Below are 13,844 nucleotides of genomic sequence, written 5' to 3'. Positions count from 1 at the left end.
CATTTCATTTTATAATCTTAATGTATTTTTCTTTTTGTTCTACTAAAATCTCTTCCTAAATATGTGTATACCTCCCTGTTGATATTTTTATGAGACTTCATAATAAATTTTTAATACTTTCTAAAATTATATATCTTCCATTTGTAAGATTTTTTACCGTTTTACATAGAGAGAAGATTCTCAGTACTAAAAAAGTGAATCAAGAAAATTTTACATTTGTAGGTAGTACATTTTTTATCACTTAAAATTAACAACTTACTGTGATGGCATATGTTACTTCATTGCTATTCTTTAGTGACACGTTCTGACATAAAGAGTGTATTCTTCACTATTGTACAGTCACATTCTATTCCAGTTGTTCACTTTCTTCCTTTTCATCTCTGCAAATGTAGAATGAATTAAAGATTGAGCTGGATTTTTTTCAGCTCCTGTTAATGACCTTTTTTTTTTTGTTTAATCATGGTATGAATACCTGACATGAAATCTACCCTCTTGACAAATTTTTAAGTGTATTATACAGTACTTTTAACTGTAGGCACAACGTTGTCCAGCACATCTCTAAAACTTAGTCACCTTGTGTAACGAACTTATCCTGTTAACCAATATCTCCTCACTCCCCTCTGTCTTCAGCTTCTGGCAACCACCATTCTACTGTTTCTATGGATTTGACTATTTTAGATAGTTCTTATAAGTGGGATCCTGCATTTTTTTTCTCCTTCTGTGACTGGCTTATTTCACTTAGCATAATGTCCCCTAAATTCACCTGTGTTGTCTCATATGCCAGAGTTTCCTTCTTTTTAAGGCTAAGTAATATTCCATTGTATGTATGTACCACAGTTTCTTTTATCCATTCACCTGTTGACATTAGGCTGTTTTCATATCTTGGCCAATGTAAATAATGTTACGGTGAATATGGGGGTAGCCAATGTCTCTTCAAGATCCTGATTTCAGTTCTTTTGGATAAAACCCAGAAGTAAGATTGCTGATCACATGGTAGTTTTACTTTTCATTTTTTGAGAAACGTCCATAGTATCATAAACTTCTAAGTGCTTTATGCAGACTTCCCAGTTCATTACACAGAATATTGAAAGACTCAAGATTAAAAAAATAATTTTGTGCTGCTTCATCAAAAGCATACTTACATGAAATTGGAATTGGTTTTTTTTTTTTTTAACTGCACGTGCATGGCAGTGAAAAATACAATGACCATTAGTACAGTGTAGTGCCACTGCTTGGGTTCCTGCTAACGCACATCATTGCTTTGGCATCATCGGAACACGTGTCAGCACAGTAGAAAAGGCAAATGACATCTTTGTATTATCATGAAAGCAATTTTATCTTCATGGACCTAGCCCCTTGAAAAGATCTCAGGAGCCCTGTGGACCACACTGAGAAATACCATATGCCAAACCAATTGCATAGCTTAGTTTCAAACTTAATTTCATAGCTAAGAAATCTGGGTCTTTAAAAGGAAAGGTAATTTAAACTAAGGGCAGAAAAGGCATTAGTGGCAGAACTAAGATTTTGGTCTCCTGAATTCTACATTGTCTGTGTAGTACCACTCAACCTTTTTAAATAAAGCGCAGTAATTCAATAAGAATGTATAGACTTTAATTAAGAAACCATAACACATTTGTCACTTTTACTAAAATAATCTCATTCCATTAGCAGACTAACTGGACATATTGGAAGATTAATGTCAGATCACTCTAAACAGAATAGAATTAAGCAACTCTTAGAAGTCCCTGAAAAATCAAAGTTTTCATTTTTTCCTTCTTTTAACAAGTTTATATATCCAAAACTGACCATTGATAAAAATCATAGAGTTAAAAGCAATGTAGCATTTATATTTCTGAAGCACACACCTTGGTGTTAAGGTCTGTTCCTTTTAGCCATTGCATATTAAAAGTGATTTCTGGGTTAATTGAGCATTTAAAATCAGAACATCAGAATGAATCAAAAAAGAGCCTTGTGCTGCATTTCCCTCCGTGGAATCAGATAGTAGGGTTTAGAACTCCAAAATATTACTGTCTGAAATAAGAACATCAAAACTAGATCTGAACTTAACAGATGGGTTAAGGGTGAGAAACTCCGAGTTAATATAGTCAGAATAAGATGTTATTTTCTAGAGTAGGGATAACTAAAAAGAGAAAAAAGAAAAGAGCATAACTCTTGCGAAAGTAAAATATAAAGAAGAAAATCATTTATGAAATAAATCAAAGGAAGTGATGAAATATCAAAGTCTTTAAAGTGAAGTGTGACACCAAATACATTCTGATCATGAGGGTAAGGATAGTGACCAGGTCCCAAATTCAGTGTTAGTGGTCTTTTCCCCGCTGATTTCTCAGTTTCATAGGCTTTGAACCTGGGTGGTGCAATGCCTTATGTTTTTAGTTTTTGTTTGTTTGGTTTTTAACTTAGTTGGTTTATAATAGTTTTAGATGGTAACATTAGCATCTATGTAATTGAGAAAAATGTCAAAGAATATCAACATTTTTACAATAGTTATTTCTTAAAACTATGTGTACGTGTGTTTATGTATCTGTCTCACAGGGTTCAAGCTCACTGTCATAATATTCCATTTATCAGTTTCATTTCTTAAGCACCTACTATGTATCAGATACTCATCTAGTTCCTATAGATAGACTACTAAGGCTTCCCTCTCATGGAGCCTACATTCTAGAGGAAGCAAACAGACCACAAATGAGCAAATATTCCAGGCAGAGTACCAAGGCCCCATGGCAGGAGCAGAGTGAAGGAGAAGGGAAGTAAAATGAGGTGACCTTGGAGAAGAAAGGTCTTTAGACCAAGTGAGGAACTTAGGTTTTATTCTAGGAATTCGGAGAAGCTGTTGGAGGATTTTATGCAAGAGAGAGGTATGTAATTCCAACTGTCTAGAGTAGAATGTAGGAGGCCAGTGTGAAAACTGGGAGACTAGTTTGGAGGCTAAGGTGTTGCAATCTAATTAAGAGCTGTTAGTAACTGGAACTGAAGTGGGAGAAGTTGGAAAGATCGAAGATGTGTTTTGGAGGTGAAGTTGACAGAATTTACACAAAGTTAAACGTGGGTGTAGAGGAAAGTAAAGAATCAAGGATAGTTCTGGGGTGTTGATTTTTAGCCTGAGCAAATTGGATGCCCGTCATTGACACAGGGAATATAAGGGTGGAAGGGGATCCAGGTTCTGTTTGGAACATGTTGCACTTGAGATGCCTATTAGATATCCAAGTGGAGATTGAGTGTGCTAGTCTGAAGCTCGGGGGAGAGATCAGGGCTTTGTGGCTAATAAATGGGATTTGATGAGATTACCTAGGGAGAGAACAGAAAGCGAAGGGAAGGGGGCTATTTACCAACTGGCCTGGAAGGGTTTCATTATTTTAATACCAGGTACAAATGGACCAGAATATACTGGCTGGTTCTAAGCCCTGGAAATCCCAGCAAGAGTGGTTTCAGTAGAGCCGTGGGGAGAGAAGCTCACTTGAGAAGTTCAGTTGGAGTGGGCTGAGGGAGAAGTTAAGGGGATGAGTAAGGAAGTGGCAGTAGTAACTAATGATGGATTTTTTTAAGAAGTATTGCAATTAAGTGAATCAGAGAAATGGGACTACAGCTTGAGGGTTGCTTGCAGGCAAAGAAAAGCATTTTTAAAAATAAGAGACTAGTCTGGAGCGGTGCTACTCAACTATATGCAGCATAGCAGTGAAGTGTCTGTTAACAGAACAGAGTGAGATGAGTTAGGAAATTGAGAGGAGGAGGTGTTTGGAAACTGTTATAGCAGCTTCATATTCCTGAAACATCCAAGCAGATGATCATTTTTCTACTAGTCATTTTTATTTATTTATTTTTTTAAAGGTATCAGTGGCAAGTTGAAATTTAAAAAGCAAACAAAACTAGTCCTTTGCCTCACAGAGTCACAGTTTAAGAAGCTCCAGAATGTGATAGCTGGATGGCTTGATCCAATATCAAGAAAGAAAATGAGGATTCAGGAGAGAGAGAAGGCAGGAGCAAATAACAGGAGCAGAGTCCTTGGAAATGGGAGAATATTGGGATCCCAAGCATTAGTGAAGAGATTGGTCTTGGGTGGAAGCAGCAATATTTCATCCTTGTCATGGGAGGGAAGTCAGAAAAGAAGGTTGCAGAGGCAGGGACATGGGAAGAATTGATCCGGGAAATGTGAGGGAGGCCTTTTCAGGTGCTTCAGTACCATCTTACCTGTGCTGACTTTGACTGACAACCAGGCAAACCCAAACTTCTCTCATTTATATTAAGATATAAAGTGCTGAAGGATGATGTGTCTGTAAGTATCAGTAGTAAGGAGTAAAATTTCCCTAGGGCTGCTATATGAATACCCACACTATAAGAATATCAGATGAAATTCAGAAGCATCTTGGCTTGTGTACACGACTGCCTTTAAAACGTCAATAGTCAAAAGAATCTAAGTTTTCCACATTGGGTGAATTTTCGGTAGGAAAATGGCTCAGATTTTTCCTGGGAAAAAACAACATGAGATTTGTGTCCTAAAGTATAAAATTTTTCTAGCACTCTACAGATGTAAGTGGAAGTGAGTTGATAAACAAATCTTAGATGACCAGTCAGATAAGTATCATGGCTTGAAATAATTGATCCTAGCAGTATGTTTCAGTTGGAATAAAATGTCATGTTTTACAGTCAATTTCAGTTAATTCATCAAGACATTAATACATTGGAGTAAAATCATGGCCTTTACTTGAAGAGAATAATCTCTGTAGACAAAGAACAGTTGTGTGACATTCTACTAGGGCGTGGTTTTAGCTTCGAGCTTATAACAGAACTTGAAAGTGATTGCCCTTTTCTGTGGAGGTGACAGAAATTAGATCAGAGACTGTCGTCGTGATAACTCTGGGTTTTGTGTGATGACCAGGCAGTTTTAAAACTTCACATTTCATTCCTAAGCTTCATTGTAATAGAGATTCAGGATGGGTTTGTTCCTGAGTTTGGAGTAGCCTTTATTTTCTCCTTTATGATTTCTATGTTTGTGAAATATTTTACATATGTATTTGTTTAGAAATAAGTCAGACAGTGACAAATACTATATGATATCACTTCTTTGTGGAATCTAAGAAAATCAAAATCATGGAAACTGACCAGAATAGTGGTCACCAGATACTAGGGGTGAAGATATGAGGAGAATGGGGAGATAATGGTCAAACAGTACAAATTTCCAGGTGTAAGATGAATAAGTTCTGGGGATTTAATGTATAGCGTGGTGATTATAGTTAATAATGCTCTATTATATACTTAAAAGTAGCTAAGACAATAGATTTAAAAAATTAGAGTGATATGAATCAGTGGAACTTCTGAGTCACACACCCAGTTTTCAACTGAATATAGCAGAGAATAGATTCTGCAACTTCAGTAAGATGAATTGTATGATGATAGGATTTTATAATATCTGTAATTTAGATTTTATGTTGCATTTTTAAACAAGTTATGTTTTCTAAACCTATAATGCATACATTCAGGCAATATGCATCTCTTTAAGTTGATGAGTTTCAATGAACCCAGTGGTTTAATTTTTTCCAGGCACATTTCATTAAGACAAGAAACTAAGTTTCATAAAAAAACAAGAGAAAATAAATGTCTGTTGTTGGCGGGTTTAACAAGATAGTGTATGCATGAGAATGTATATGTGAGATTTACAAAAGAAATTTAATATTGTTCCAGGAAACAAATAGAACTAAATTATGCAAGATTTATTAAATACTTTCCCTTTATTCATTTGGATTAAAAGTGTATTACAGTGTTTGTTTTAAATAGAATTTTGAGGTCAAGATAAAGATAGCTGAAAAATCGACGTTTGTGGGCCTTATATTTACACATCTAGGGGCTCCGTGTTCTTCCCACTGGCAGCCTCAGAATCAAAGACGTTATTGTTAGAACATTAATATATTTAGTGAGAAATGATTCGTTTACATATAAATGATTTTAAGTTAGGAAGTCTCTTTGCCATATATAACATTTATCACTGTTTTCCAGTTAGAGATTCATAGCACATCATTACATAAATGTTTTACTATTTGCCTTGAGAATTTCCTTTTTTGTAAACAGATGCTTACTCCTCCCACTTCCCAGGACAGAGCAGTGCCTGTCTTATTTGGATTTATTGAATATGAAAAGCTTTACTTGAACTCTTAAGATCTTGCTAATGAAATACATTCTTTCTGGCAGCCTTTAAACTTTCCAAGGAAAGTAAGCCAATATAATGTTATTGGCAACTTTTTAGATTTTCCCAAGAGAGTTCTTTAAAAATCCAAAATTGAAATGTTAAGACCAGCTTCTTAAATCTTTCATTTGCTTGCATTTCAAAGTTGGGGCTGTTTTGTATAGCCTGTTGCGTCATTCTCACACTGAGGAATGGTATAACAGGGACCTGATGTGTATGTCTGGATTTGGTCTGTTCTTGCTCTGTGCTGTGAGTCGCTGGTTGATTGACTTGGTGGGCAAACCCAGTCCTTGGAGCTGGGCAAGGAGGAGGGGGGCAGGTGGCAAGAGTTCCTTTGTTGGCTTCCCTTACACACACACACAATTTGCCATGCACACACGCAGACACACACATACGATTTGCCATGAAAGTAATCCTTCTGCCTGATCCAAGAGATAGTCTTTTGGGGGTAAGACCTGTTTTCCTCCTCCAGAATAGAAAGTTAAGCTTCTTTCTTAACATTTAAAATCTGGTCGTTGGTTACTGCAACATCTCCTTCAGTCATACAAGAAAAGAAGCAGAACTAAAATTTTTTTCTTTAAATTCTGACCTTCAGAGCAGAGATAATGAATGTTAAAAGGCATCCTGAACACTCGTTTCAAGTGAGTTATGAGTATTTTGATTTACTTAGGTGGGCAGATCAACCGAAAGCCCGATCGACTTCGTGGTTACAGACACGATTTCTGGCAGCCAGAACAATGACGAAGCCCAGATTACACAAAGCACCATATCCAGGTTTGCCTGCAGAATTGTCTGTGACAGGAATGAACCTTATACGGCACGGATATTCGCAGCTGGGTTTGACTCTTCCAAAAACATATTTCTTGGAGTAAGTACTATTGATAAGCACATTGTTTCAAGTAAAACATGCATTATTATCATATATAACATTTAATTGTGGCTGAAAACGTTGCTTTGCATGATGCCTGCCCCCCGCAGTTAAATTTTGAGATTTCAGTATTCAGACAGCCAATTGAAAAGCTGTTATTTAAAATCTGAAAATAATTGTCATTACTTGTTATTTGTCGTATTTGCTGTATTAATTATAATATGTACAGGAATTTCTTTTTTAAAGTTTATATTAACATCATGCATAAGGTATTCATGGTAGATTTAAGGGGGTTTATTTCAGAGCGAAAAGTAAATGGTCAAATTTAGATAATCAGAGTTCAAAGGAAAATGTTAATTCATTCATTCAAAAAATTCACTTTCTATATTCCATATTGGCTGTTATAGTTGTGACATCACAGAGAACAAAACAGTTTTAAAATCTCTACATTCATGGGGTTTCCATGTAAATGAAACCCAAAAGTTTTAGTGAATATCTAGTTTTGATATAGTTCTTCTTTGAATCAGGACATTTTTGCAGGGCAAAGAAAAATAAAAAACACTCAGATGGCCTAAATAATAATAAAAATGTATTATCCCATATTACAGGGAGTGCCAAGGAAGGCCAGCTGCATGATTGGTTAATTCAGTGGTTCTGTGACATGCAGGGACCCAGGTTCTTTCTGTCTTGCCCTTTGCCTCTCCGGGCACGTCGGCTCTCTCAGGCAAGGTCCGCTGTGGGTGAGAGATGGCTCCTGTACTGCCACACATCCCCTGCAGCAGGGCAGCTTCCAGCCTAGGAGGCGGCAGAGGCACTATTTATTCCTCGCCTCTTTGTAAAGCAAAGAAACCTTTCCAAGAAGCTTCCCAGAAGACTCACTCCGGTCTCATTGGCCAGAACTCAGCCAGATGCCTACCCCTAAACCAGTCATTGGCAAGGGGCTGGGATTGTCATAACTGGTTTACGCTAATCGGGATTTACCTCTGAGTTATGTGAACAATATCTGGCTCTGTCCCCAAGAGAGTAGCCAAAATCACTGTGGCACAGGCATCCACAAGTGTCTGCCTTGCCGTTATATCAAGCTGCTTGTGCCCTTCCACCTTTGAGGATATAATCACCGATTTGTATGAAAACCTAGTGGCCACAAATTGTTGGCTTAACATTTGTTAAACTTTTGTATGTTTAATAAAAATGTTTTTCCTTCCTTCTGTGTGTTTTCCTGATAATGACTTCATATAAAACATCTTTAGATAGTAGAATGAAAGCACTGCACAAATAGAACTGAGGAATGCACACTAGATTCTGGAATCACGTAGCGGGTTTTAAAAAAGAATCTCTAAGGGAGAGGCCCAGGCGACGGGTTATTTTTTTAAGCTCCCAGGATAAATATAATGTGTCTCTGGAGATAAATTATTCATCTGTTTTACCACTTCTTTTATATTGTTGGGCTAATTGCATATTTTATCCTTCTGATTATTGGCTTTAAATAGAAAATGAAAATTCACCACTTTCCTCCCCTTTGCTCCTATCCAATATTTCAAAGGGATTCTAGAATCTCTTCATTTTGAAATAATCTTAGCATGCTTTTTCTGCTCTCCAGGAAAAGGCAGCAAAATGGAAAAACCCCGACGGCCACATGGATGGACTCACTACAAACGGTGTCCTGGTCATGCATCCAAGAGGGGGTTTCACTGAAGAGTCCCAGCCCGGGGTCTGGCGCGAGATCTCTGTCTGTGGAGATGTGTACACCTTGCGAGAAACCAGGTCGGCCCAGCAGAGAGGAAAGCTGGTGAGTGAGTGGACTTCCCACTGGAAAATGTACCAACCTACAAAAACCTAACTTGAGGACTGTCCTCTTCCTCCCCTGAAATTCAGAACCTTAGTACAGGTACAAGCATTGTGTCCTACTGATCCAGGGGAATGAGAATTCTGCAAGTCCCCGAAAGTAAGAGAGAAATGGCATTATTTCCTTTAATGATTAAGCTTTTCCCATAGCAGAGGAAAATTATCTTTTGCTCCTTACTACCTTAAGAGGATGATCTTTTATTATATACTTCACCACAAAATTCCACTTAAATTCACTTTAAGAAGAACAATACAATATACAGATGATAGAATTGTACACTTGAAACATATAATCTTATTAACAAGTGTCACCCCAATAAATTAAATAATTTTTTTTTAAAAAAAGAAGAAACTTACTTTTAGGTAAAGCTTTGCTAATTTGGAGAAATTCCAAGCAGTCTAAGACTAATTAGTGAAAACTATAAATTATAGAATTATTTACTAGACTTTCTGGAACTAAAAGATAATTAAGTTAGCTTTTTTCTTGAGTTCATAGTAAGAAATTAATACATAATTCCCTATATAAATCACCAAAATCATAGTTATAGCTTTTTACTTGAAATAATTTATATAGTACATTGACTTGGCATGCTAATATTTTCCTAGGACTATTACTTTGTATCCCAAATGCCCTAAAGCAGTTGGGTTTTTAACCCTTTCTTCTATGGAGAATAATTATACCTTAAATGGGCAGCTCTGGGTTTCTGATCTTGCCATAGCTGTGGGGCACAAAACAGATTTTCCTCTCCAGTACTTTTAATTAATTGTTAAGTAGAAGTTAGAAGAAGAGAGAGCAAATGTTTTCTTCAGAACCCCCACAGAAAAAAATATAGGGAAATAGAGGATGTGATCTAGCATTTTTCAGAGAGAAGATGATAACCAGATATTTTTTAAACGGAAAAAGGAGAGCAGCCTTGTCAGAGAAATGGAATTGTCCTCATTTTTTATAGATGAGGAAGGTGTGGCTTAGAGAGGCTAAATATTGCTAAATGTCACAGAATTAGATGGGATTGAAACTCAGGTCCCTCTGATTGAGAGTGGACCTCTGGCCACCACTCAGTGTCTTCTTATGGATGTCACACTTGGCTCTCATCTGAGGTAGTTCACACCAGAGCATTGGCCTCCCTGGGCCAATATAAAGCATACACAGCAATCCACAAAGGCCTTGCTTATCCAGGACGGCACGTCCCAGGATGTGTGTCTTGTGCACTCTAGTGATCGTATAGTGCCCAGCTCAAGCAGCTGTGTGCCAGAGAAGTTTACGGTGCTACTAAAACAATAAGCTATTTTTGTATTTAAATATAGACTAATATTGAAGTCTTCCCTGTAAGGGACCCTTAGATCTACATAAAGTTGTGCCCTGCCGTTAGTGTACAGTTGACCCAGCCAACAGTAAAGGTTTCCAGGTTACCATCAGTCTGGTCTTGGGCTTGTGGGGGACACCATGGGCATAAAGGGACCCTCCTCCTGCAGTCCTCTCTTGTAAACTTGGAAAACAGCTTGTCTGAGACGAAAACCTACCGATTCTTTGCCACATGTGACTCTTGTCCTGTGCATGTTGCTGGGACAGACATATAAATTATGTCTATCTGGAGATTAGATTTTGGGAACAGTCTCTGGCAGTCCTCTTCATTTGCAGTTTAATATAAAAATATGGAAAGTGAAGAGATCTACTAGAGGTCCAGAATACTTGTTTGTTATGACAGCAGTTGTTGCTTCTTGTCCTTAGTGTGGAGCTATTACTGGTAGAAGGTTTTGTATTAATATCATACTCAGCATTTAACGTGGATCAATATGCTAATGTGTTTTTAACAACAAATCACCACAGATGCTCATTAATACAGCAGATGATGAAACCTTGGTCCTTTGTACTTGCTCAACATACTTAAATGTGGTAGAAATGTCTTTTCAGGAGCTTAACACCCTGAGAAATAGGCGAATGAACTTTGAATTGTGTCCTACTCATTTACCTAGTTAATGACAACATATGGTAACATTTTTAATATCGCTCTAGTAGGCTCTTGAGTATTTTATCAAATTATATTTGAGGTATTTTATTAAACTAAATTGGTTTGTGTAAAATTAGGTAAATGCAGTTAAATTGGTTTGCTTACCTAATTTTAAGTGAAATTATAAAAATATCCATAGTGTTAGTACATGCAGGCTCTACCGAGTGCTTTATGTTAGTTATCTCTCAGGTGTTACTCACAGCAGCCCTCTGAGTCTGTGCTGTTACTGTTCCCATTTACAGAGGGAGCAACCAGGGTTTACAAGGTTGTCCGTTGCTTACAAGTGGTGGACAGGGTTTGAATTCTCTACATGAAGCTTCGCTGTCTGATACATAGGGGCCATTGGGTTTCAACTCTCTTACTTCCAGAACCCTGTCTATTCCTTGTGACTTCTCCTTGCCTTTTGTTTTTCTTTGTAGAATTAAAAAATACAATCTGAACCCTGGCCTCTGCACAGTGGTATCTTGACTATGCTGCCTTTCGCATGCTGAATTTTGGAGGAAAACTATACATTTTGTTCACAGATAGAGATAGCACACAAGAAGTAACAGTTAAGAGGGAAAACAGGCTACTGTCTGAGTGGCCACTATGTATTAATGGTTCCAAAGTCAGGCTGTAGGTTCCAGTCCTGATTCTACCATGTCGTAGCTCCACAGCCTTAAATCTATGACTCGACCTCTCTGCCTGGCCTCACAGTCATTTAATTGGAGTAGTGCTAGTACGTATCTTCTAGGATTGTTATAATAAGTAGGGATTGGAGCAGTGGTGTACACAGTAACGGTCCATATTGGTTAGTTGTTAGGACTAAGCAGGGGCTGGGAGCTGAGGTCCAGCAGTGAGGAGGATGTCCTGGACTCTGCCCGCGAATGGTCTGGTCTGGAGAAGGACACAGGTGTGGCAGCACTTCATCAGGCTATTGTGCAATGAACACAGTTATACAGGAACCCCTCAGAGGGGCACCTGTCCTATACATGGGAGACAAGAGTATGTGGGAAATAAAGGACCATATACTCAAAATTCATGAGATGTGGTTTACCAAGCACTGCCCTGCAGGAAGGAAAGAAGGGGTTGTCGAACAGGTTAGCCACCACCAAACCAGTTTCTTGCCACATTGGAATTGTTCTCTTAGGCACAGTTTCATGCTCAGATGAGACCTCCTCTGAGAATTATTGTCGTCGGCAAGGGAGGACAGCCTCATGACACCCCGTGAGAGGGGAAGAGGCTGTGGGGTACTCGGTGTAGTCGTGGGGTGGGGAGGAGTCTTAGGCAGACTTAACAAGGCGTTTGAAAGGAGTCACAGTGCTTGTCCTGTCAGTGTTAAGATTTGTCATTTAATTTGGACTTTAACTTTTTCTAACTACTAATATTTGGTACTTTCTTATTAGGGAGGGGCTGTTCTCTTTACTAAAGGAAAACTTCCAGGCAAAGAGACACCCCAGTGAGACCTGAACGATACATGGGAGTTTGCCGAACTGAGAGGTAGATTTGGCTTGGGGTGTGATGGAGAATGAGGCAGAGGGCACTGGTTCTCATGCCTGTGGGCCATCCAGGTTGGCATGTTCATAGACCGAACTCAGTGCTCTCAGCATGGGCCTGTCCTGTCTCATAGTTAGGCAGGAGCCACAGCCGCAGAAGTCAAGTGGCTGTAGGGTGAATGTTAAGAAGTTTGGGCTTCATCCTGAGAGCAGTGGAGAGCCAGCAAAGTCCTTTGAGTCAGAGAATGACAAAATTTCTATTTTCCTGTACCTCTGTTTTCCCTTTACATGGTTGCTTTGGTGCATCCCTGCCTTAGTGGGGTGGGTCCCTGGATCTGTCCTCAGCCTCTGTGCCCTCCCAGGGACCCTGCCTGGGCAGTCTCATCCACTCCGGGGCTTCATCTAGATGCTGATAAATCCCAGATGCGCTTCCCTGAGTCAGGTCCGTCTCAGTCTGCAGTCCCACGTGCCTTCCGTGCATTACACGGCGAACACTCTGCACAGCCCGCAGATCCTACACACCCCAGACTGACCCTTCTGTCTTTTCCCCCAGATGTGCCATTTCTCTTAGACTCCCTATCTGTGGAAAGCCCCATTCTACATAGACAGTGAAGCTAGATACATTAAAATCTTTCTTCCTACATCAGGCTGTTGAGTCTTATTCCTCAACGTTCAATTCCTATGCCTCTTCTTATCTGTTGCCACTGATATTCTCTGCCTGGAGAGAGAACTCCTACCATTTTCCCCATGTCTCGTCTTATACTCCTCCAGTCCATCCTCCACATTTATGGACGGGACCTGACCCTTCTGAAAGGCAACGCTGTTCTATTATAGTTGCCTAAAACTCCCCAGTGACTCCCTCCGGGCACGGAAGCCGACCTCTCTCTCCTGCCTGGGCCTCTTGTCCTGGCCCTGCCCCCCATACCCGGCACTCCATCCAGGAACGCCTTGTTCCCTCAGTGCTCATGGTGTTTGGCCTTTCATGCCTCCTTCCCATGCTTCCTATCCCACCCACTGACTCCTGACGACATCTTTTTCAAATCCGTTCAGGGAAAACCCTTAAACAATTTTTTTTGATCTTTTATCAGAGTAACAGTAGCAAACACTTACACAGTGTTGACTGCATGCCAGAGGTTGTTCTAAGAACTTTATGTTAATTTATTTAACCCTCACCATCCCCTAATCTACATTTTACCGAAGGGGAAACCAAGGCACCTGGGGTTTAAGTAACTGCCTAAGGTGACATCACGGCTAGAAAGTGACAGAGCTAGATTCAAACCCAGGCAGTCAGCTCCAGAGCCCACACTCGTAGCCTCTGGTGATATGGCCTCATGTGGCACTTGCAGCACTTGACTGACCTTCGGCTGGAGCCTGTCTGGTTCTCACTACTAAGGAACGAGGCTCTTCAAGATGAGGGTGGGGTTTTACCGGCCTTTGTACAACAGGGCTGA

The 13,844-nt window shown here is 39.3% G+C and overlaps 1 protein-coding gene across 1 annotated transcript in view; it reads left to right on the top strand.

Annotated features, from left to right (window-relative positions):
• Positions 1-13,844, top strand: part of PELI2 (pellino E3 ubiquitin protein ligase family member 2) — a 161,019-nt gene that overhangs the window by 141,839 nt on the left and 5,336 nt on the right. The window contains exons 5-6 of the mRNA XM_025038740.1: positions 6,867-7,064; positions 8,665-8,853. Of these exons, the coding sequence (XP_024894508.1) occupies positions 6,867-7,064; positions 8,665-8,853 (387 nt within the window). The remainder of the gene's footprint in view (positions 1-6,866; positions 7,065-8,664; positions 8,854-13,844) is intronic.

This window comes from Pteropus alecto, unplaced genomic scaffold (genome assembly GCF_000325575.1).
Source record: "Pteropus alecto unplaced genomic scaffold, ASM32557v1 scaffold86, whole genome shotgun sequence".
Taxonomy (NCBI): Eukaryota; Metazoa; Chordata; class Mammalia; order Chiroptera; family Pteropodidae; genus Pteropus; species Pteropus alecto.
Note: the sequence above shows the minus strand (reverse complement) of the source record. Positions and strands in the feature narration are given on the sequence as shown.